The sequence below is a fragment of the Prionailurus viverrinus genome, chromosome D4 (assembly GCF_022837055.1).
Source record: "Prionailurus viverrinus isolate Anna chromosome D4, UM_Priviv_1.0, whole genome shotgun sequence".
In the NCBI taxonomy this organism is placed as follows: domain Eukaryota; kingdom Metazoa; phylum Chordata; class Mammalia; order Carnivora; family Felidae; genus Prionailurus; species Prionailurus viverrinus.
The window spans coordinates 28,056,564-28,080,966 of NC_062573.1; the positions used below are offsets into that span (position 1 = coordinate 28,056,564).

At 45.4% G+C, this 24,403-nt stretch overlaps 1 protein-coding gene across 4 annotated transcripts in view; it reads right to left on the minus strand.

The window, feature by feature from the left end:
- Nucleotides 1–24,403, minus strand: part of ALDH1B1 (aldehyde dehydrogenase 1 family member B1) — a 331,536-nt gene that overhangs the window by 15,820 nt on the left and 291,313 nt on the right. For 3 of the 4 annotated variants that reach the window (XM_047831279.1, XM_047831281.1, XM_047831280.1), the window contains 9 exons: nt 23,382–23,457; nt 21,598–21,698; nt 18,781–18,911; nt 13,984–14,104; nt 12,373–12,418; nt 8,814–8,942; nt 8,405–8,475; nt 6,879–6,990; nt 1,632–1,785 (listed from right to left, as the gene is read on the minus strand). In XM_047831279.1, coding sequence (XP_047687235.1) covers nt 1,632–1,785; nt 6,879–6,990; nt 8,405–8,475; nt 8,814–8,942; nt 12,373–12,418; nt 13,984–14,104; nt 18,781–18,911; nt 21,598–21,698; nt 23,382–23,457 — 941 coding nt within the window. Of the gene's footprint in view, nt 1–1,631; nt 1,786–6,878; nt 6,991–8,404; nt 8,476–8,813; nt 8,943–12,372; nt 12,419–13,799; nt 13,911–13,983; nt 14,105–18,780; nt 18,912–21,597; nt 21,699–23,381; nt 23,458–24,403 lie in introns of those variants that run through there. The other variant, XM_047831287.1, reaches the window with a different exon arrangement.

Consider the following 24,403-nt stretch of genomic DNA (forward strand, 5'->3'; position numbering starts at 1 on the left):
AGAAAAACAGATATGATTTCACTCATATGTGGTATTTAAGAAACACAACAGATGAACATAGGGGAAGGGAAGGAAAAATAAGATAAAAACAGAGAGGAAGGCAAACCATAAGAGACTTTTAAATAGAACAAACTGAGGGTTGCTGGAGGGTTGGTAGGTGGGCGGATGGATTAAATAGGTAATGGGCATTAAGAAGGGTACTTTTTGGGAGGAGCACTGAGTGTCATATGTAAGAGATGAATCACCGGGTTCTACTCCTGAAGCCAAGACTAGACTGTATGTTAACTAACTTGAATTTTTAAAAAAAGGTAACTTCCCATGTCACATGTATGAAAGGGAATTTTCTTCAAATAATCCACACTAGATCTATTTCTACTAGTTTACGAGTCTTAAGTAAATGCATCATTGGCAACGCCTATTTCATGGCTTAAGGAGCATTTTGTATTTTATGGCCACTAAAAGTCAGTGCCACAAAGGCTTCTGGAAACCTTAGCACCCGTATCCAAGCCCCATTAAATTTTTTTTTTAACATTTATTCATTTTTTTTGAAAGTGAGAGAGGCCGAGCATAAGTGGGGGAGGGGCAGAGAGAGTGGGCAACACAGAATCTGAAGCAGGCTCCAGGATCCGAGCTGTCAGCACAGGGCCCGACACGGGGCTCGAACTCACAGACTGTGAGATCATGACCTGAGCCGAAGTTGGACGCTCAACCAACTGAGCCACCCAGGTGCCCCTCCAAGCCCCATTTTAAAGATGAGGAAACCAAGGTGCAAGAGAGAGGACCCAACTTGTCTGATGACACAGAGTTTACCTGACATCTTATCCAGGGCCTTTCTCAGCAGGCAAGAGGGAAGAACTCTCCTCCCTCTGTGGGCAATGGGCACAGAATTAGAATGTTTTCAAAGAAAGCTGCTTTTTTAAGGTAAAGTGGCTGCTATGGGCAGATTCACATGTTGAAGCCCTAACCCTCAGTATGATGGTGTTTAGAGATGTGGCTTTTGGGATTAGTGCCCTTATAAGAGACAGGAGAGGGCCTGCTTCCTCTCCCTGCTCTCCAGCATCTGAGGATGCAAAGAGACGGCCGTCTGGAAATCAGGAAGCAAGGCTTCATGAGACACCAGATCTTCTGGCACCTTGAACTTCCCAGACCCCCGAACGGGGGAACAAGTGTGTGTTGTCTCTGCTACCCAGTCTACAGTAACTTGGTATAGCAGCCTGAACTAAGCAGAAATTAAATCTGAACAACATAAATACGTTTTTCATATAATCCTAAAGAAAAGCCAAGGCTTGCTGTTTTCTTTTTTCCAAAGTGAAAAATATATGATGATTTTAGTTGTTCCCACTGGCACCAGAACAAAACAGGCTATTTAAAATGAGAAAATTCTCAGGGATGTTCAACTCAGCCCCAAAGAGTTTTTAACAAAGTGGCCTGGGTCCTGACCCCACTGGCCTTCTAGTCATCCAAGGAGGTACAGATCCGTTGTAACCCACTTTTCCTCCCAAACCAGTCACCTCATGCAGGTAGTAGCAATACTACAGCGATCATTATTCCAGGTGTGCACCCGCCGCCGGTTGTAAGTCTTTTTCTCTGTTTCCCACACTTTCCCAACAAAGGGAGCGGGATGGTTTTACCTTTGCTGACGTTCATCAGCTCTTTCACCTGCAGGATGACAGGGGTCAGGGTCCCCGTCTGGTTCATGGAGGCGATGTAGTTCTCCAGCTCCCCTTCAAACACATCCAGCTCGTCTCTCACATACATGAACACGCAGAACTCAATGACAATGAACTGGTGCAAAGAGCAAACATTTCAAAGTCTCACCTGAGTCCAGCCTACTATGTAAATAACATATGGACCTCTCTTTGGTTTTGAGGTCAAACTCTTTGAAGTTCAAAACGCATATGAAATAGATTCTGACCACTGGCTATACCAAGATGAGTTGGATTGTGACTTCTCCGAAGACATCTTTGGAGCCACCCCAAACTCTTTTCTGCACCCCATAGCATATAAGACTAAGTCCTACAACGGCTCAAGTCACTCCTCAAACATTAACTACCTCAAAGTGAAATGAATGTCTAACTCTGAATAAGAAGTGACCTTGGCGACAATTCCAGCCATATCTCTCCCCACTCTTCTTCTTGCATCTTGGTGGTAACCACGTTGGAGAAAGTACTGTTTGCTGTATACACGCCACATTTTCTCACTCCCATAATCCTGTCATCATGCCTTTATACCATCTACCACCATGCCAAAGCTTCTACAGTTCCTACTGCCATTTTACTTCATTAACCAAATTTTGTTTGTCTTTGTGCAGCTCAAATGCCACCATCTTCAGGCAGCTTCTCAATCTCGAATAATGCCCTAAACTTTCAGAGCACTTTCACCTCATCTTTGTCTCTCTTTACATGGCACATACTTCATACCACGTCATATCCCCTTCTCTTAGACCATGGGTCTCTCCCAGGCCAAGACTCTGCTGAATCAGCTCTCTTCTCTCTTCCAGGTCTTAGCATGGTGCTTGGCATACAGTAGATAACCACTAAAGACTAAAGGAACACAATGATTCCAAGTCAATTACTCACGTTGCAGAGAACTCCACTTGTCAGTTAAAATCCATTCTCCCCTTCTTTGGGCACAAAGCTGGACTACATTTCCCAGCCTCCCTTGAGGGATGTGGCCATGTGACAAGGTTCTTGCCCATGGAAGATGAGTGGAAGGAATGTGTGCTATTCTACAAGGGCACTTTGAAAACCTCCCACATGCATTTCTCCATGCACTTTCCCCTTCTGTTGACTGGATACAGAGGGTGAAGGTTCTCGGGATAATGAAGCACATGATGGAAGAATCTCAGTTACAGAATAACACATGGAGGACTGTTGCCCCCCAAACCTGAACACTTACTCAACATTGTTACATAGGCAAACGTATTTATAGTGTTAAGTTACTAAAATTTAGGGGTTTATGTGGTACTCCAGCATTACCTAACTCATATATTCATTTAAAACTTAATCATAGGAGGGGCGCCTGGATGGCTCAGTCAGTTAAGTGTCTGACTTCAGCTCAGGTCATGATCTCAAGGTTTGTGGGTTCAAGCTCCACATCAGGCCCTGTGCTGACAGCTCAGAACCTGGAGCCTGCTTCGGATTTTGTGTCTCCCTCTCTCTTTGCCCCTCCCCTGTTCATGCTCTGTCTCTCTCTCTCAAAAATAAACAAACATTAAAAACTTTTTAAAACTTAATCACAGGATTAATTTATATAGGTATCATCCAGAAGACAATATGGTCTTCCACTTCTATCTCTCCATTTTGACTCTCCTTTTGACTCAGACGTTTTACCTCAGATAACTTTGACCAATGTGAAATGTTTTGGCTCTGTGCTTAATAAAATATGAAAGTCAGAATTATGGCAACATTAAAAATTTTTTTGTTGAGAAAGCAAACTTAAATAACGCACCTATACAAAAAAACATGATGATCACCCAAAGTCCATAGTTTACGTTAGGGTTCGCTCTTGGTGTTGCACATTCTGTGGGTTTGGACAAATGTCTAATGACATGTATCTACCATATAGTATCATACAAAGTCTTTTCACTGTTCTAAAATCCTCTGTGTTCTGTCTATTCATCCCTCCCTCTCCCCAATCCTTGGCAACCACTGATCTTTTATTGTCTACATAATTTTGCCTTTCAAAATGTCAACATGTGATCTTTTCAAATAGGAATCTTTCACTTATTAATATGTATCTAAGTTTCTTCCAGGTCTTTTCATGGCTTGGTAGTTCCTTTCATTTTAGTGCTGAATTGTAGCCCATTGTCTGGATGTATTTTAAAAAAAAATTTTTTTTCAACGTTTTTTATTTATTTTTGGGACAGAGAGAGACAGAGCATGAACAGGGGAGGGGCAGAGAGAGAGGGAGACACAGCATCGGAAACAGGCTCCAGGCTCCGAGCCATCAGCCCAGAGCCTGACGCCCATCAGCCCAGAGCCTGACGCGGGGCTCGAACTCACGGACCGCGAGATCGTGACCTGGCTGAAGTCGGACGCTTAACTGACTGCGCCACCCAGGCGCCCCTGTCTGGATGTATTAAAGATTATTTATCCATTCACCTACTGAAGAGCTCTTGGTCACTTCTATATTTTGGCAATTATGTATAAAGCTGCTATAAACATCCATGTGCACGTTTTTGTGTGCACATAAGTTTTCAGTGCATGTGGGTAAATACCAAGCAGGGTGACTGCTGGATCATATGGTAAGAGTACCATTTGTATTCCCACCAGCAGTGAATGAGAGTTCCTGCCAGTTCACACCCTTGTCGGCATTTGGTATTGTCAGCATTCTGAATTTTGGCCATTCTAATATTTTAACGTACAGTAGTTGTTTTGATCGTTGTTTTAATGTGCATTTTCCTGATGACATATACTATAGAGCATGTTTTCATTTGCTTATTTGCCATTTGTATATCTTCTCTGTGAGATGCCTATTAAGGTCTTTGGTTCATTTTTAAATCGGATTATTTGTTTTCTCATTGTTGAATTTTAAGAGTTCTTTGTATACTTTGAATAACAGTCTGTTTCAGATGTGTCTTTTGCAAATATTTTCTCCTAGTGTGTGGCTTGTCTTTTCACTCTCTTGACAGAGTCTTTTGCAGATTAAAACGTTTTAATTTTAATGAAGTCCAGCTTATCAATCTTTCCTTCATGGTTCGTGTCTTTGGTGTCATGTCTAAAAAAATCTTCACCACTTAACTATAGAAAACCAACTAGTGGTTATCAGAGGGGAAGTGGGTAGGGGGATGGGTGAAACAGATGAAGGAGATTAAGAGTACACTTTTCATGATGAGCACTGAGTAATGTATAGAATTGTTCAATCACTATACTGTATACTTGAAATAATATAACACTATGTTGCCCACACTGAAATTAAAATAAATATATATACATACCTACATACAAACATACATTCATGCATAAATTCACTGCCAGTCTCAAATAATTGGTAATGCCAAATAATAACAATAACTAATTTAATTCAAAAAATAAAAAGTCATCACCAAACCCAAGTTAATCTAAATTTTCTCTGATTTCACCTTCTAGGAATTTCATAGTTTTGCATTTGACATTTAGGTCTGTGATTCATTTTAAGTTAATATTTAGGAAAGTCTGTGTCTAGACTCATTTTTTTTTTTTTGCATGTGGATGTCCAGTTGTTCCAGCACCATTTGTTAAAAAGAAAGTATTTGCTCCATTGTATTGCCTTTGCCCCTCTGTCAAAGATAAGCTGACTCTATTTATGTTGGTCTATTTCTTAGCTCTCTATCCTGTCCATTGATTCACTTGTCTATATTGGCAACATCACACCATCATGATTAGGGTAGCTTTGTAGTAAGTTGAAATCGAGTAGTGTCAGTCCTCCAACTTTCTTCTTTTCCTTTAATATATTGTTGGCTATTATGAGTCTTTTGCTCTCCCTATAAACTCTAGAATCAGTTTGTCAGTATCCACAAAATAACCCCCTAGTTTTGATTGAGATGCACTGAATTCCAATATAGATCAATCCCAATATATGTAGATCAAGTTGGGAAGTACTGATATCTTGACAATACTGAATCTTTCCATCCACACATATGGAATATCTCTCCACGTATTTAGTTCTTCTTTGATTTCTTTTAACACAGGTTTGTAGTTTTCCTCATATAGATCTTTGTGCATATTTTATTAGATTTACATTTAAGTATTCCTTTTGGGGGGTTGCTATTGTAAATGATAGTTTCTTTAATTTCAAATTCCTCTTGTTCAATGCTGATACATAGAAAAGCAATTGACTTTTGTAGGTTAACCTTGTACCTTGCAAACTTGCTATAACTGCTTATTAGTTCCAGGAGTTGGGTTATTTTCAAGATTTTATTTTTAAGTAATCTCTGCACCCAACATGGGCCTCGAACTTAAAACTTTGACATTAAGAGTCACACACGCTATCAACTGAACCAGCCAGATGCCCCTTCAGGAGTTTTCTGCTGATTCTTTTGGATTTCCCACATACGCAATCATGTCATCTGTGAACAAAGACATTTTTACTTCTTCTTTCCCTATCAGTATACCTTTTATTTGCTTTTCTTGTCTTATTACCTAGCTAGGATTTCCTAAGTAAATGCTGAGTGATGAGGGGAAACAGTCTTGCCTTTTTCCTGAATTTAGTAGGAAAGTTTCTAATATCTCACCATAAAGTATGATGCTAGCTGTAGATTTTTTTGTTCATATTTTTTTATCAGATTGAGAAAGTTCCCCTGTATGCCTAGGTTATTGAAAAAAATTATCATGAACTGGTGTTGAATTTTGTTAAATGTTTTTCCTGCATCTCTTGATACGATCATGGGATTTTTCTTCTTTCGGCTGTTGATGTGATTGATTACGTTAATTGCTTTTTTAATATTGTACCAGGTTTGCATACCTGAGATAAATCCAACTCAGTTGTGGTGTATAATTCTTTTTATACATTGCTGGATTTGATTTGCTCCATTCCATTGTAATTCTTTAGATCCACCTGTCTCCAATTTCAGGGACAATGGTTTGTGCCATGACTTCTCTTATGGATCTAAGAACTGTTGAGTTTCAGTTTGTTCAGATTTTTACTTGTTAGGATGGACTGGCATCTTGCAAGCTCTTTACATGGAACTGACAACCGGAAGTCTCCATAAATAATTCAATTATATTTATTAGTCATTCACCATGTGGGTAAAAGTGTCCTTGGAGTAAAAATGGTGGTCAAAAAAATGTACTTCTTTTATTTACAGACTCAATTTTGACCCAGCTTTTAAAGAATAAGCCCTGCCCTAACCCCATCCCACTTATAAAATAGGAAAGGGTTTGCTTGGCTCTACTTACAAGGTACAGGCATATGAAAGCCAACACAGTGGTTCCAATCATTCTGCTTGGGAACTGAAAGCAGGGGTCCCACTCATACACCCTGGTTTGGAACCAGGACTTTTTAGTCTCCCTGTGAATGAATAAATAACAGAAAAGAGAGGCTGTGGTTGGTAAACAAATGCCAGATTCTTCTGAAAATAACCTCTGCTTCATCTTAGAATTTAGTGAAGAAAAAGAACATCCTGGTAGATTCCAGTTTTCATTCTCCCTTTATTCTTAAGAACAGAGACTCAGTTTTATTCAGTACAGCAATTCACCAAACTAAAGGGCTATGGTTCCTGATCTCTCTTACAGCTAGAGTGACTAAGATTAAGCACAGGCCAATCAGATGTCACCAGATGTGGCAGTTTGGGGGAGGGTGCTGAGGTATAATTCACGCAGCTGGGAGGGACCCCGCTGCCCTCTTTCTTTTCTCCTGCCTGCTGTCTGAAACGCAGACATGGTGGCTGATCCAAGCTGGAGCCCACCCCAGCATCCATCTTGGACCGTGGACAGCCTTCATGATGACAGTTACTAAGAGCTGGAGCAGAAAGACAGATGACCAGTAAGTTCCCGTGGTGGGCAGTTCAGGGTCAGTATGAACTACCTGCCTCCAGAATTCTTTTATATGAGAAAGAAGTAAATCTCCCTCTTTGTGTCCCACTGTTATTTTGCATTTTCTGCTACATGTAACTCAATCTACTTCTAACCAAAGTACTAGCTTTGCCACTGTATGACCCTGGATTAGACACATCCCTTTTGTGGGGCTTATCCCCTTGTACACAGTGGCAGTGGCAGGGATAGGGTTGATCACTGCTTTTGCTTGGCCACGAGCTATGTCCCCTGGTATTGGTAACAGCCCCTGCACTGTTTCTCTGGGAACCTGCTCCCTCCCCTCAGTCCTACTGCTTGAGGCTGAACAACTTCCTAGTTCCAAAGATGAACATATGACAGGCTTAATGATCCATTTACTCTAATCACCTAGCCACAGTAATTGGTTCTGGGAATGCATGTGGTCTGATGCGACTCCATGAAACCCACTCATAGGAGTTTGGTTTGAATTACTAGAAAGGAAAGTTTCTCTTTCCTGTGATCTTAAACCAGGAGGGTACAAGCTTAGAGATTCTGAGGGCCACCACGGGGAGGAAGCCCACCTAACTACGGGTCTAACACAGATCAAAGCAGAGCTAAGAGAAAATGAGGAAACCAGCCCTGGTTCTGATATCAGTGAAGCCACTGGATCCGTCTGCATCGGAACCGACCACTTCTAGAGTTTTTAATTATGAAAGGCCACACGTTTGCTTTTTCTCTTTAATCTAGTTTGAGTTGAGTTTCTGTCATCAGCAAACAAGAGTCCTGACTAATGTGCCCATCCAGTCATCTCAGGGTCTCCCGCACTGTCCGGGCTCATCAACACTGGCACAAATACCTGGGGGGGGGGGGGGGGGGGAGGAGGAAGGAGGGAGGGGGCCGGGGAGGGGGGAATGAAGCACACGGGGGCTTACTGCAGGGGGGCCTTCCTCAGGAGCCGCTTGACATGCTCTGCCTGGTGAACTTCCAGGAAAGGCTTTTCTTCCTGTGAGAAAACAGAGAGGTGTATGCTGGGGCTCACAGATCCTTGTTAGGGTTTCGGTCACTTTGACGGGTTATCGTCACAGAGGGCAGGAATCTGGGTAAAGCTGCTTTTTTAGATTGAGCACAGTGGTTAAGAGAGAGCCTCGACAACCAAACTCTCTGGCTCCAGGTCTGGCTCTGCTCCAGACTGGCGACATGACCTCAGGCGACACAACTCACCTTTCTCGGTCCACGTCTCTTTATGCAGAATGGGAGAAGTAAAAATAGCGCCTGCCTCACGCGGCTGCTGTGAAGACTAGACCTGCCAGTGCACATACGGTGCTCATACTCAGTACTCACCATCTGCAGCTCCCAGCCCAGGTGGACCCTCAGCGACTTGACAAACATGTGAAGGAAGCGGCCCAGCAGGAAGGCCAGGCACAGCAGTGAGGGCCAGTAGAACATGACGGTCTCGTACTTCCCCAAAAACTGCAACAGAAGCAGAGCATGGAGCCCGGGCTCTAGGCGGGGCAGGGCCAGGCTGCCCGGGAAGCTGTGGACAGGAATCTGCCTGCTGGGCCCGCTCTCACCAAGCCCACCTTCCCAGGGCTTGGCGGTCAATGATCGATGTTCTGCTCCCCCAGCCCCACACCCCCGCCTGAGCAGTGGGCCTAGAGTCCAGCAGCCTTGGGTGTGAATCCCAGTGCCCCCATTTTTTAAAAATTTATTTATTGTTTAATTTACATCCAAGTTAGCATATGGTGCAAGAATGATTTCAGGAGTAGATTCCGTAATGCCCCTTACCCATTTAGACGATCACCCCGCCCACAACCCCTCTAGCAACCCATTTTGTTTTATAAGAAGGGCTTTCACAGCTTTTTCTGATTAGTTATTAAATGATGCTTTTGGAAAATATATACGACAGAGAGAAGGAGAGAAAGAGGGGTGAGGAGGGGAGACAGAGCAGAGGGTTGCAGATGAGAGAGAGGGAGAGACACGTGGAGAGAAGGAGAAACAGAGAGGAAGGAAGGGAGGAAGGAAGGAAGGAAGGGAGGAAGGAAGGGAGGGAGGGAGGAAAGAAGGAAGGGAGGAAGGAAGGGAGGGAGGAAGGGAGGAAAGAAGGGAGGAAGGAAGGGAGGGAGGGAGGGAAGAAAGAAGGGAGGGAGGGAGGAAAGAAGGGAGGAAGGAAGGAAGGAAGGGAGGGAGGAAGGGAAGGAGGGAGGAAAGAAGGGAGGAAGGAAGGGAGGAAGGAAGGGAGGGAGGGAGGAAATAAGGGAGGAAGGAAGGGAGGGAGGAAGGGAGGAAAGAAGGGAGGAAGGAAGGAAGGAAGGAAGGAAGGGAGGGAGGGAAGGAGGAAAGAAGGGAGGAAGGAAGGGAGGGAGGAAAGAAGGGATGAAGGAAGGGAGGGAGGAAGGGAGGGAGGGAGGAAAGAAGGGAGGAAGGAAGGGAGGAAGGAAGGAAGGAAGGAAGGGAGGGAGGAAAGAAGGGAGGAAGGAAGGGAGGAAGGAAGGAAGGAAGGGAGGGAGGAAAGAAGGGAGGAAGGAAGGGAGGGAGGAAAGAAGGAAGGAAGGAAGGAAGGAAGGAAGGAAGGAAGGAAGGAAAGAAGGAAGGAAGGAAGGAAGGAAGGAAGGAAGGGAGGGAGGAAGGAAGGGAGGGAGGAAGGAAGGAAGGGAGGGAGGAAAGAGGGGAGGGAGGAAGGAAGGAAGGAAAGAAGGAAGGGAGGAAAGAAGGGAGGAAGGAAGGGAGGGAGGGAGGAAAGAAGTGGGAAGGTGGTCCCATAACTGCCATCATGTTGGCAGCAACACAAGTTCCTGGGAATACAGGTCTCTCAAAATGGTGCTCATAGTTTTTCTACAATTTTAGTTCCATTTTAATGAAAAAAAAAAGTGGGTTTTTCACTGTTTTAAGACAAACAATATTGTAACTTATTTTTCACAATTTACTAGTTGGGTTCATGTTTTTTATGTTTCCAGAGTACTTGCCCCCATGGGGTGTAGGGTTTTGATGTTGTGATGTTTGGGTGTGGGACACAGACATGCTGAGATGTGGGGGCTCATATCTCCCCTTCATCTTCCTCTCCAATATATGTTCACCACTTAAACATCAGATATCGCCACTGCCAATATTCCATTGTCTTTCCTCTGTATCTACCCTTACATCTCTATCTGTTATAAATTGATATTATACCAAATACATAGGTCTGTCTAGATCATAATCATCTCCCCATGTGGTTATGAATTATTCGCAAACATCACTTTTAATGCTGCATAACAGTACACTCTTTAGATGAATCAACTTTAAAGTCTCTGCTAATATTAGGACATTTTACCCTGTTCAACATCTCATTTTTATATCTAATGTTTCCATGAACATTCTTCATTTGAGAACATGAAGTGAAATCTTTATCATTACCTTAGTCTGGGTTCCAGTTCCATGATTTTTAATTAGTAAGTCCCGTTAGCCCCTGAGTCTCACTTTCTTACCAGTGAACTGTGGAGGTACTAACACCCTTCAAAGTGCCTTGAAGCACCTTGAACTATGCAGTAGTTAATTTGGGGGACTGAGCCTAGAACACCCAGCACACTGCGGTTCTTAACATTAGTGATTCTGAGCACAGAAGCGAGGCCCTGCCCTCTCTTTCAATTAACCATGAATGTTCTGAAGTTCAAAAGAACCCCAGGAAGATTGGAAGCTCTCCAAGACACCAAAGAAAATGCCTGTGATCTGGAATTTCGGGCACTGTGAGCAAAGTGAAGGAGGGCATCTTTTTGGGCAGAGGTATGCCAGAATGTTCTTAATCCCAGCCCAGAGATGCAGAGAGAAGTCCCAGCCCCCAAGTTCATTTTCCAGTCCAGCTCCCCCACTCTCCATCACGCCCTGTAATCCTCCAAGGTTACTCAAGTCTGGGAGAGGTTTTGGCAAGACTCCTGGCCCAGGTGACCTCCTGGTGCTCCCCCTACCTGCCAAGTAACCCTTATAGATGCAGTGTGACTCAGTCTTTCATCTTTTTCCTTTTTCTGGTGTACAAGGTTAAACGGATGAAATAGTTTCCCCTAATTCTGAGGACAATGCATGATAAAGCTGGAATGTTCATCCAGTCTGAGACTTCCATTTTATAGACAGAGAAACTTAAGCTACATGAAGGAGTAGAAAGAAATGAGCTTTGGAGGGGTGTCTGGGTGCCTCAGTTGGTTAAGTGTCCAACTTCAGTTAGGTCACGATCTCATGGTTTGTGAGTTCAAGCCCCGTGTTGGGCTCTGTGCTGACAGCTGGCAGCCTGGAACCTGCTTCAGATTCTGTGTCTCCCTCTCTCTATGCCCCTCATTAAACATTAAAGAAAACATTAAAGAAAATTAGGGGTGCCTGCATGGCTCAGTCAGCTAGACATGTGACTCTTGATTTCGGCTCAGGTCATGATCTCACAGTTCATGAGTTCAAGCCCGACATAGCACTCTGCACTGACAGTGTGGAGCCTGCTTGGGATTCTCTCTCTGCCCCTCCCTCCCTCTCTCTCTCTCTCAAAATAAATGAACAAACTTAAAAAAATTAAAAAAAAAAAAAGAAATGAACTTTGTAGTCAACCAGACCTGGTATCAACTCTCAAATCTATTATTTCTTAAGAGTTACTTAATAAACTTGGGCCTCAGTTTCCTCACCTGTAGAATAGGTCTGCTGAGAGGTTCCCTACCTCGAGGGGCTGCTGTGAACATCAACTGAGAGAACATCTGTCTGTGAATGAGCATCCTGATGAACATAAGATGCTATGCAAATGGAAGCATCATGAATGGCTCCAGCTCTCCTTTCGATCATACGAAGGAGCTGAGGCCCAGAGAGTGGCAGAGGCTTGTCCAATGTCACACAGCAAACTGGCCGTGGTGATAGGACTGAATGCTCTAAACATAGTTCAGCAGGGACTCACCTGCCCATGGGGACACTGTATGATGTAAAGGATGGTGACAGCAAACCTGTAGGACAAAAACAAGGCTTGGAGCACTGTGGTCCCTCCCAGCACAACCCCTGGGAAGAAGCCCAGATCCCATCAGCCTGCAGCTACCTCCTCTTTCCTTACTCCTTGGGAGGGCTGGTTGCCAGGCCTCTGTGTACACTCCACCCAGACTGAGCACCCTATTTGTGCCGAAGTGCACGCACCAAATACACTTAACATGTCCTTGTATAGGACACAATGCTGGAATCCATACAGCGGAGCACAAAGACCCTGAGTGATCTCCTCCTCCCTGCCCTCATGGGACCCCAGAGAGGGAAAGGAATTTGTCCAGAGTCACACCCAGAGCCAGGACCAAGGCTCAGGTCTCCTGACTGGTGTTGACGCTCCTTCTGGTGGGACTGGCCTTGTCTGGAAACACTGCCCTGAGGAATGAGCCTCAAGGCTTTAGTCCCGTGAGACACACACTCCTGGCCATAGTCAAGCTTGATTCATCTCCCAAGATGCACAAGCTGCTGAGTGATTCCCACCACCCATTCCTCCCCAGGTCAAAGGTTTGTCAGAGGCCGGAAGATGGTATTACCCCAGGTCTAACCCCGGATACCCTCTCTTTTAATTTTATAAAGCAAGCTGTTTACAAACTTAAGAATGGTAGCCATGGTGTGTCAGGTGCTGGTGAGCCCCCTCCAGTGGCCCACACACTGGGCAGGAGGACCCCTGCCTCACACAAAGTGCTGTAGCAGGAGAACCAGCTCAGTAAGGGGGACAGGGGCTAGAAAGCAGAGTGCTCGTGGGAGGGCTCAGTCAGCAAGGATTCCTGGGACCGGCTCCATGCTGGATCTGGGGCCAGTGCTGAGAGCACAGAAATCAACAGGAGGGTCAAGAAGTTCTCCATCTGTGGGGTTGGTGATCCATGAAGGATGAGCATGGATCTATCAATGGACCAAGTCAGGGAAGATAACCCACAGGGGAGAATAACAACATATAGGCAAAGAGGCCAGAATGCATGATCCACAAGAGTCCATCTTGTTCTCCAGTGTACTCCCTGGCCCATAGCAGGGATATAACAGCATGTTTGCTGAGTGAATAAGCAGGTGGATGAAGGAACGCAGGAGTCTGGTGTGACTGGAGGTGTGTGCTAGAGACTGTTAGGGATGGACAGACAGGGGAGGCCAGACTGCAGTGGCCCCAAATGCCAAGTTAAGGCACATGGACTTTCTCCTGGGCTCCCAGGGGAGACATGACAGCACAGAGAAGAAGCGTCCACATGGGTCTCCTACATTCCCCAGTGGGACCATTGGCAGTTGACAGAAAAGAAGTTTTCTACATCCCCGACTTCTGGAATATTCTAACCGCGAGTGGCCTGTGAAGCAGAAAGAATGCCTGACCTCCTGCAGCCTTACATGCAGTCCCAGGGAGAGGCCACTGTGGGACCTGGGACCAGTCACTCCACCTGCCCATCCTGGGCCTCAGTTCTGGGCAAAGTCGCCCTCCAAGGGAAGCTCTCGGGTCACCTCCAGCCCTTTGTCCAGAGTGCAGCCACGGCAAAGGAGTCACAGGAGGGCAGACACGCAGGGTCCGTCTTACCAGATCAGAGAGTAGCTGAAGCCAAGGATGGAGCTGACCAGCCGGAACTCCGACGAGAGGCAGGCAAAGAAGGGGAAGTGAGACAGGCCGACTTCCATGCCTCCAATCAGAAGCACAAAGGCTGGGGGAGACAGGGCCAGAGATCCTGTGAGCTCTCTTCTCACAGGCTCGGGGGTGTTGCAACAAAGATACAGGGCTTTACGCCCACTTCCTGTCACAGGTCTCAGGTCCCAAGGAGGTGAGTGGACAAGCCCCAGCTCGGTAAAGAGGAATGGACGAATGTCTTTCATTCTTGCAACAGACCCTTCCTGGGACCTGTTCCACACCAGGCCCTGGCTAACTATTGAGATGAAGAAGATTTGGTCCCTGCCCTTGGCTAGCTCATACTGTGATGTGCAGAGACAGGCCCCATAAGTGGACAAACAGCAATCACTGAGACTAAGGCCACCATAGCAACATGAAGAGTGGTGATGTGTGTGTGTGTGTGTGTGTGTGTGTGTGTGTGTGTGTACAAAACTTATAACTATCACATACTCTCTAAACAAGGCAGTGATAAGATTCATTCTGCCACTGACTAGCTCTCAGAGGATCTAATAAGATCCAGGAAAACCTACTCATGCAAGAGGATCTTTACAAAGTGCCTGCTTTGAGCTGGGTCTGGGGCCAGGCACTAAGGCTGCAGTTGGAATGAAGAAGTCTCTTGCTTTCTGAGGTGTTTACCGTCCAGTAGAGAAGACAGGGAGGAAGGTGAGTGCTGTGTTAACAGAGGCCTATTCAATCTGCTGTGGGGACAAGGAGAGGAAGCCACTGACTTCACCTGGGGCCTGGGTCAGGGAAGGGAAGTGGTGACATACAACAAGGCCAGGAAGTATAAGCAGGAGTTTGTAAGATGGAGAGAAGAAGGGAAGGGAGGGCGTTCCTCACTCAGAGGATGGGAAATGGCTGGTTGGGGCTGGTGAGTATTTATGTGACCGTGAGGGGTGGGAGGCTGGCAGGGAAGGACGACATGGAAGGAATACTTTCTGTGAGGATGGAAGCCATGACAGTATCATTTTGTAATCTGCCAGAAGCGCCTCTGCCCTAGAAGCAGACAGCAACTAGAATGGCACAACCCACACCTGCAGACAGCATCTACAACAAAGTCAGGTCTCGAGGCCATTTGGTATCAACACCTGAAGTAGGAGGAAGCGGAGGAAGGCCCAAGAACAGAAGAACCCCAAACTGCCAGGAGATACAAGAGACCAAAGCTGCAATACCGGGACAGAGCCCCCCGTGGAGGCAGACAGGAAGACTCCAAGATGACAAGGACAGGAACACTAGGAGCTAGGAAACAGGGGTCCAGACAAAAAGCAGAGGCAAGAGGCAGACACGGAAAGTATGAGGATGTTAGGAGGATACATCTATATAATCCCTTCGTGAAAACGAAAGAGAGGAATCTAGAGCCACGAACCAAGAAATGATATTCTGACCCAGCCAGATGCTCAATAGCATCAGTCTTTAGGGAAATGCAAATCAAGACAGTAATTAGATACTACTTCACCTGTACTAAGATGGCTATAACTGTTTTCAAAATAGAAAATAGTGTGTGAGGATGTGCAGAAATTAGAACCCTCACACACTGCAGATCAGGGTCCAGAACAGAGTCCAGAAACAGACTCATACTTATGGAGCCAATCGACGCTGACAAGGGTCCAAAGGCAATGTTGTGGGCAAAGGACAAGTTTCTGAAATAACCAGTGCTAGAAAAAATGGAAAACCAAAGGTAAAAAACAAACAAACAAACAAAAAAACACTTCAATCGATACCTCACACTATATGCAAAAAATTAACTCAAAATGTATCACAGACTTAAAAGCAAAATATCGTTAAGACTATAAAACTTCTAGAAAAAACATAGGAGAAAATCTAAGTGATCTTGTATTAGGCAAAGATTTCTTCTATGACACCATAAGCATGAGCCATAAAATAAAATGAATAAATTAGATTTCATCAAAATTTTAAGGCAACTTTTCAAAAGAAATTGTTGGTAGAATGAAAAAACAAGCTACAGACTAGGAGCAAATGCAATTCTCACGTCTGATAAAGGACTCGTGTACAGATTAAAGAACTATCAAAACTCAGAAGAAAATAAAAAACCCAATTTTTATAAATAAGGAAAGTGATTTGGACATGTCACCAAAGAGCTATAGGGATAGCAAAAAGCACATCAAAATATGATCAGCATTACCAGTCATGAAAATGCAAATTAAAACCACGATAAGACATCACTACATACCTCTTAAAATGGCTAAGATTAAAAAGACTTTGTCTACTCATTTGGTATTTAGATTCTACATATGGGTGAAATGATATGGTGTTTGTCTTCCTCTGACCTATTTCGCTTAACATAATAAATACCCTCTAGATCCATCCATGTTGTTGCAAATGGCAAGATTTCATTCTTTTTATGGCTGAGTAATATTCCAGTGTGTGTGTGTGTGTGTGTGTGTGTGTGTGTGTGTGTGTATATAACATCTTCTTTATCCATTCCTCTATCAATGAACACTTAGGTTGCTTATATTTTTGGCTACTGTAAATAATATTGCAATAAACATAGAGTGCTTACATTTTTTCAAATTAGTGTTTAGATTTTTTTGTTTTATTTTAGAGAGAGAAAATGTGAGCAGGGAAGAGGGGCTGAGGGGGGTGAGAGAGACTCTCAAGCAGGCTCCACGCTCCATGCAGAGCCTGATGCAGGGCTTGATATCACAACTCTGGGGTCACAACCTGGGCCAAAATCAAGAGTCAGATGCTCAACTCACCAACCCAGGCGCCCCAACGTTTTCATTTTCTTTGGGTAAATACCTAGTAATGGGATTACTGGGTCATATGGTAGTTCTATTTTTAATTTTTTAGGAACCTCTATACCGTTTTCCACAGTTGCTATACCAGTTTGTATTCCTATCAACAGTGAATGAGAGTCCTTTTTTCTCTACATCCTCACCAACATGTATTATTTCTTCAACAAACAGCATCAGACCTATATTTACAGAGAACAAACTGATGGCTGCCAGAGGGGGGTGGGGTAGAGGGATGGACAAAATGGGTAAAGGGGACTTCCAGGCTGTCAGTTTGGGAATGAATATGTCATAGGAACAAAAAGGCACAGCATAGCGAATATAGTCAGTGATATTATAATAGTGTTGTACAGTGACAAATTACGCCTCCACATTTGCGGTGAGCAGAGCATAACAGAGAGATGTTGAATCACTGTCTTGAACACCTCAAGCTAATTTAACATTGCATGTTAACTCTACTCAAACTAAAAAAAATGTTAGAGAGACTGACAACAACAAAAATGTAAGTAAAAAATAAAAAGACTGACCACGTGTTGCTAAGGAGAGAGAAAAACGGGAAGTCTCACATAAGTGATGGTGGTAATCTAAAATGGAACCATTACTTTGGAAAACAGTTTGACAATTTCTTTAAAAAGTATGATCTAGGGGGCGCCTGGGTGGCTTAGTCGGTTAAGTGTCCAACTTCCGTTCAGGTTGTGATCTCACAGTTCTGAGTTTGAGCCCCGCATAGGGCTCTGTGCTGACAGCTCAGAGCCTGGAGCCTGCTTTGGGTTCTGTGTCTCCCTCTCTCTCTGCCCTTCTCCCGCTCGTGCTCTGTCTCTGTCTCTCTCTCAAAATATAAATAAACATTAAAAAAATTTTTTTAAGTATGATCTACTACATGATGTGTACGATCCAGCCATTCCACTCATAGGCACTTACCCAGGAAAAATGGAAGCACAGCTACATACAAAGATTTGTACACAAATGTTCATAGCAGCTTTATTTGCAGTAGCCAAAATCTGCAAATAAATCAAATGTCCATCAAGAGATGAATGCGTACACAAATTCTGATTTCTCCATATAGTGGAGTGCCATGCAGAAGCAAAAAAGAATGAATTTCTGGCACACATTAAATGTGTATGAATCTCAAAATAACTACGCTGTGTGAAAGAAGGTCACACCCATACACACACACACACACACACACACACACACACACACACAAGTACATTCTGTATGATCCCATTTATATAAAATTCTGGAAAAAGATCAGTGATGAGGGTAGCGAGGGTAGTGGGAAGGAGAGATTACAAAAGGGGACAAGGAGACTTAAGGGGCTCCTTATCTTGATTGTGGTAATGATTTCATGGATATAAACATTTGTCAAAATTTATCAAATTGTATACATTAAAGAGGTATGTGGTGGTATATCATTTCAGTTTTAATTTGCATTTCCCTAAAGACTAATGAGGCATTGGTAGGTATTTGATTATATAGCTCTGGAGGCCCTGAGAGAGAGCTGGGCTGGACTCATTTGGAGTCATTGTATTAGGATGGCTGAATCTGTAAATTAGAGTTGATCCTTCAGGGAGAACATGAGTCATGGGGAATGACGAGACCTCAGGCCAAGGGACAAAGAAGTAAGCATTGTTCTGCGAGGAGGAATCCTAGGGCTTGTTGATATCAAGAAGGCAGCAATGGCTAAGACTTAGGAGAGATTTTTGGGGTAGGTGATGGTGAACCTACTTTCTGAGCCTTTGTTCTAAGTCTAAAGGAGCTCTGAATCTCACTGGGGGAAAGCCCCATAAATAAGCTTTGAGACCTGGTGGGCTAGGCATTTTCCTGGGGCAAGTAACAGGTGGGGAACACTGACTGCTCACAAAGTTTATTTCCTGATCCCAGGGAACCCCGGCCAGGCAGTCTCTGAAAGCAAGACTTGCCATGACAAAATTCCTAGCAGGGATGAGGCAGCCCTTACCTTGTGCCCACTGAGGGATATGTAAGGGCTGGTACCCTTCTGAGAACAAGAACATGACTTTATTGGCTGTGGCCCCAAAGGCGATTCCATAAGACCATCGGTTACTAAAGGTGCCCACAAAGTCCAGAGGTCTGTGAACAAGAGAAACAGCTTATGAGGCCAGAGAGTGGCTCATTCCCACCAATAGCCTCCAAAATAGCAACCCCACCCTGAGGTGGGATTATCGGGTAGCAAATTGTTCATTTCAGCTGACATTGTCTGAGGCCCTCGGTGCCAATTCTAGGGGTAGGCATGGATTCAGGGTACTGAGGTGAGGAAGACAAAAAATATTTGCCCTTGAGGAGCCTTGGGGGAAAGGGTTTGGGGAGGGGGACACAAGCAAGGACACCAATAGCCATGACAACAAACAAAATGGGATGGGGTTTCATTTATGAGAGACACAAGCAGTATGTCTCGAGAGATCAAAATGAGGAGTATGTCCTAGACAGGCTTGGGGAGCTTGCCCCATACCCAGCCCCTGTGAGAGTTCCAGTATCCCTGGGAAGGTCTGGGACTCATTGGCTGTGCTGGTTCCAAGCAAGCATCCCTTCCTGGCCACAGCTGATTGGACCAGGGGTGACCACCTGACTTTGGATGGGCCAATCAGATGCCCAGTCTTGTATAAGAGGACATGAGCCAGTTAGCTGTTAAAATTCTGTTCTGGAAAATCATGGCAAGTTGGAATCAGAGTCAGCGCTAGAGGCAAGTGGAGATTTTAGGGAAGCAGAAATCCTAAGTCATATTATAAAGTCAGACAGCAGAGAGGACAATAGTAAAGTGGTGCTGAGGGGCTCCTGTGACACAAGGAGGCACAAATAAAATCAGTCTCCCAGAGATGCCCATCTCAAAGTTCCAGTTACCATGAGGCTGGCCTTGCCAGTTTCTGTGAAATCTCTGTAACTTTACAAAAATCCTTTCTTTTCCTTTTACATAAACAAACTTTACAGGATAGCTGTTTCTTCTTCTGACCAAAATACTTTGTCTACATCAAAGTAAGCAATCACATTTGGAAAGAAGAGAATACTTTCCCATTGAAATGCCATCTGATGTGGCTTTGACGAAAACTCAGGATGGCACTGGGGAGCTACACGTGGAGGTAGGGATCTGGAGGCAGGATCTGGATCTCACCTCATACCCCCTTAGTCTTGCTCATCTTCACTTTCAAGGCTCAGCTTAAGGAGCACCTCTTCCAGGAAGTCCCCGCCCCTGCCATTACTCTGACCACTTCCAGCAGGCCCACCTAGCTCCTGCCTTGCTGTGTCCCCCAAGCACTAAGTGGGCATGTCCGTGTTTTAGCATGCCCCTCTGCATTGTTGCTTGTCTAGGAAACTACAAGCTTCAAGGGGTGGGGACCTAGCACAGAGCCTTGAAAAGAGTAGGTGCTCACTGCATGTTCATGGACACCCATTTTGTTGAAGTGACCTGCATTCAATCAGTCCTCCCTGTAGTGCCTCAGCAATAAGTGAGACTGTTTACGTATCTTTAAACAGATGGCAAGCCCTGCTCTGCACATGTCACAGAGACACCATGGGCGGCAAATGAAGGGCTGCTTGACAAACGGTGGTATGCCACACACATGTGAGGGGCTTTTAATGAGTGAGGGGGGTGGGCTGGAACTACTCAGAAAAGCAGGGGTTTTGATGGGAAGGTGGCCAGGGAGCAAGCGAGTGGTGCCATTGTCAACTGAATTCAAAGCAGTTTGACATGACCCATACAGAGCTCCCACTTCTTAAGAAGCCCTGCACCAGGCCCTGCAAGTCAAATGCCCAGGGCAGAGTCTGCCTCTGTGTCCCAACCAGTGTGGCTCAGACCTGGCAGTTTGGGAGAGGCTGACCCCTCCAACAGGTAATATCCAGGATGAGTCTGCTACTCAGAACTGGTACAGGCAGTCCCTGGACATTGCAGGTGGATTTGTCACCCTGAAGCCCTAGGTCACTGCTAGCCTTGGTCCTGACACCGTGGTTTCCTCTCCCTTCTCCAGAGCCCAAGGCTGAGACTTGAACAGGTTTACACACATGAGCCTGCTTAGGCTATTGTGCAGGGGAAATGAGAGTAAATAGGAACCAGACCTCAGTTAAAGCTCTTGTCACCTATTAGCTGTGTGGACTTGGGCACGTCACTCAACCTCTCTGGGCCTGAGTTTGTTCATCCATTACATGAGGATAACAACCTCCAGCATTCTACGCTGGCAAGAGTGTTCATCCAAGTAATGCAGGCAAAGCAAATGGTCCAGTGCCTGGGTCACAGTCACCATGTGATAACTGCTATATGCGTTATGACCATGATTATCATCAATCATTGAAAGTGAGGGGGCAGAGATACAAGCAATTAGAGCTTAAGAAAAAATGTGAGAAGGGGTGCAGAGACTCAGAATGGCAGAGCCAGAAACCAGCCCTGAAGGCACCTGGTCCAGCGGGACCTCCTGGTGCCACGCCAGCATGAACATTTGCTGCTGCCAGTGGCTGACCGAGAACTCTCTTCCTCCTGCTTCCTAAGGCAGCCATAGTGCTGCCTTTGGGAAGGCCTTTTCCATAGTGAGCTGAACCTCCTTGAGACGTTTTAATCATATTTGGGCAGCCGTGGGTGCTGAGGCTGCAATGGCTTGGATGTCAATTCTGAACCCCCAGAGCTTGGTTGGGGTGAGGCAGGGAGGGGAAGGAGCGGTGGAGATGAGGCAAGGCTGGGGAGGTAATGGGGTGTTATCCTGGCCTTATAATAGGTGTTGGCCCCAAATACAGGGTGCCCCAAGCTGTAGAGATCAGCCTTAGCTCAACTCACATGATGATTCCAAAGCGGTTCCCCAGGAGGTGAGAAGTATCATCTCTCTGCTTACGGTGCTCTCGTCTTTGGAGAAAGGACAAGACCAAAATGATGAAAAGCTACAGGAAGAGAAGATGAGAACGTCAGTGGGCCCTCCCTGAAGGAGGATGTGTGGGTTAGCAGAGGGCTCAGAGTGTCTGTGGCTCCTCAGAGCCCAGAGTCAGGGAGCTAGCTGCACATGCCCTTGAGCTTCTAGAATGCTTTGTACTGAGCTTTTCTCTGTGTTGCCCTGAACAGGTTCAAATTTAGTCTCTCTCACATATTGACTAGAAGAGAGACCCAGCTTCTCCAAGCCTCAGTTTCCTCACCTGTGAAAAGGAGATAACTGTCACACTGCGAATCCTTCTTTCCTTTTTGCTTTTTGAGAATTCAATCATATTCTCAGTCACTTGATGCCCTTTTTCTCTTCCTTTTACTAGAAACTTCCTGAGAACTGTCTACACTTGCTGCCTCTATTTCCTCACCTCTCATTGCTCTTCAACCCCCTAACCTGGCTTCTCCTTCCCATCCATGGAAAGAGCTATGGCCAAAGTCAAAAACTACCATGAATCCACTGGAAACTTCAAGCCCAAATCTGGCTTGATCTCTCAGCCACATTCCAGTGTTGACCACTTCCTCCTCTGAGAAACACCCTGTTCCCTAGGCTTCCATCAACAGTGCTTTTCTGGGTTTTCTCTATTACCTCTCAGTCTCCTCTGCTGGATTATTCTTTATTCCACCACTAAAGTCAGGATTTCCTCATCATTCAGTCCAAGGATCACTCCTCTTATTAGCAGATCCTCTCACCCATGTCCATGCTTTCAATGGCCACCAATGCCCACAAGACTCACCTTGACTCTTCAGCCCAGACCTTGTCCATGAGCTCCCCAACTATTCATCTAACTATAGAGTTGGCACTTCTTAAATTCAGTATGTCTTAAATGGAACGCATGATTTGCCTCCCTGCCCTGTCTTCATCCACCCCAAACCCAGATCTCTTCTGATTCTCCTTAACTAGTGAATGACAGACACCGCCATCCTTCTGGCCATGCAAGTTAGAAACCCACATTGTCCTCAACCCCTCCTCTCCCTAACGACTCTATCCAATGCATTAGCTAGTCCTACTGTCTTACTCCCAAACATCTTGAGCTGACCACCACCCATCCAGGATGAGCTAAAATCTGAACCATCTCCTCTCTGGCCCACCTCCACCTTGATCCCCACAATGCAACAAGAGTGATCATTTCAAAACAGAATACTGATCACATAAGCTCCACGCTGGAAAACTCCAGTTACTTCCCACTGCACTTAGAATGCAGACACCACTCCTTCACACAGAGCCCCAGAGGGCTCCACCTGGCCCAGGCCCACTCTCCTCCCAGAAAACTCTACCTCAGCTTTCCACTCCAGCCATGCCAGCCCTCTCGGCTCCTCACACTCTCTGTTCCCCTCCTCCACAGGGCCTTTGCACATGCTCTCCTCTCTGCTTGAAAGGCTCTTGACTACATCTTCCAACAGACCTCAGCTGTCATTGCTTCCTTAGAAGAGCCTTTTTTGAATCCCTAAAAAACCAGTGTCCTTGACTCTTCAGCCATTAAAAGCCTTCCTCTGCCTGTTTTTTGGTGCATAATATAAGAAAGCAAGTCAAGGAAATTCAGTTGATGTCTCTCTGCTGACCTATTCAGGCCCTTTGGGGAGCCTGTGTATGGGAGGGACCCAATTCCCCTCCTCTCTGCTCCTTGCTCTCCTCTGCCTTTACTTACTGATGGGATGAGGGAGTAATGGAGGAAGAGCTCCATGTCCACTGAGCTGACACAGGTGCCATTTAGCTGCCTGGTTCTGAAAAACAGCCAAAAAACACATTCACATCATCAGTCACTGCTGCAGGCATTGACCCATCAGCACTGAGCATCACTGTCAGGAGTTCAGCTTATTCACCACTAAGATCATCTTATCTTGTTTTTTGAAAGAGAGAGAGACAGAGACAGAGAGAGAGAGAGGCGAAGGGAGAAGGGGGAGGGCCAGACAGAGAGGGAGAGAGAGAATCCTGACACAGGGCTCGATCTCACAACCCTGGGATCACAACCTGAGCTGAAATCAAGAGTCAGATGCTCAACTGACTGAGCTACCCAGGCACCCCAATCATCTAATCTTTTTATTTGTTATTTTATTTTTTAATTTTTATTTATTTTCGAGAGACAGAGAGAGAGAGGAGACAACAAGTGGGTGAGGGGCAGGGAGAGAGGGAGACACAGAATCCGAAGCAGGCTTCAAAGTTGGACACTCAACTGACTGAGCCACCCAGGCACCAGGAACAAAAAGGCTTCTATTTTATTCAGAAGTACTTTGATCAATTACATGACCATGCACTATGCAACCAGTATCAGTTTGAGAAGAACATTGACTCAGTGCCTAGTAAACTCTGTTCTTGCTGCTCAGACTCCAATACACCCTGTCTACATGCTCACCGGGACCTGCAGACCTGTGCTGACTCTGTCTCCCACCCCTGCAGCACATCGGCCATCTCCCAGGCCCCATTCCCCTGCCAGCTCCTGCCTTTCCCTCAGAAGTCTCAGGGAAGACCACTCCTCTGGGGAACCCGTGAGCAGGGCACACCCCCACGCCGGAGTTCTTTTAAAACCCCAGTATTCCCCAGTTATGTCTAACCATAGGTCTGAAAGACCCTAGAAGCGGTGGAGAAGGTGCAGGAACTCAGGCCATCAGAAATGTGATAGAACTGTAAAGCTCACACTTCTGCTTTTAGGAAGGTACACTGAGAACATGC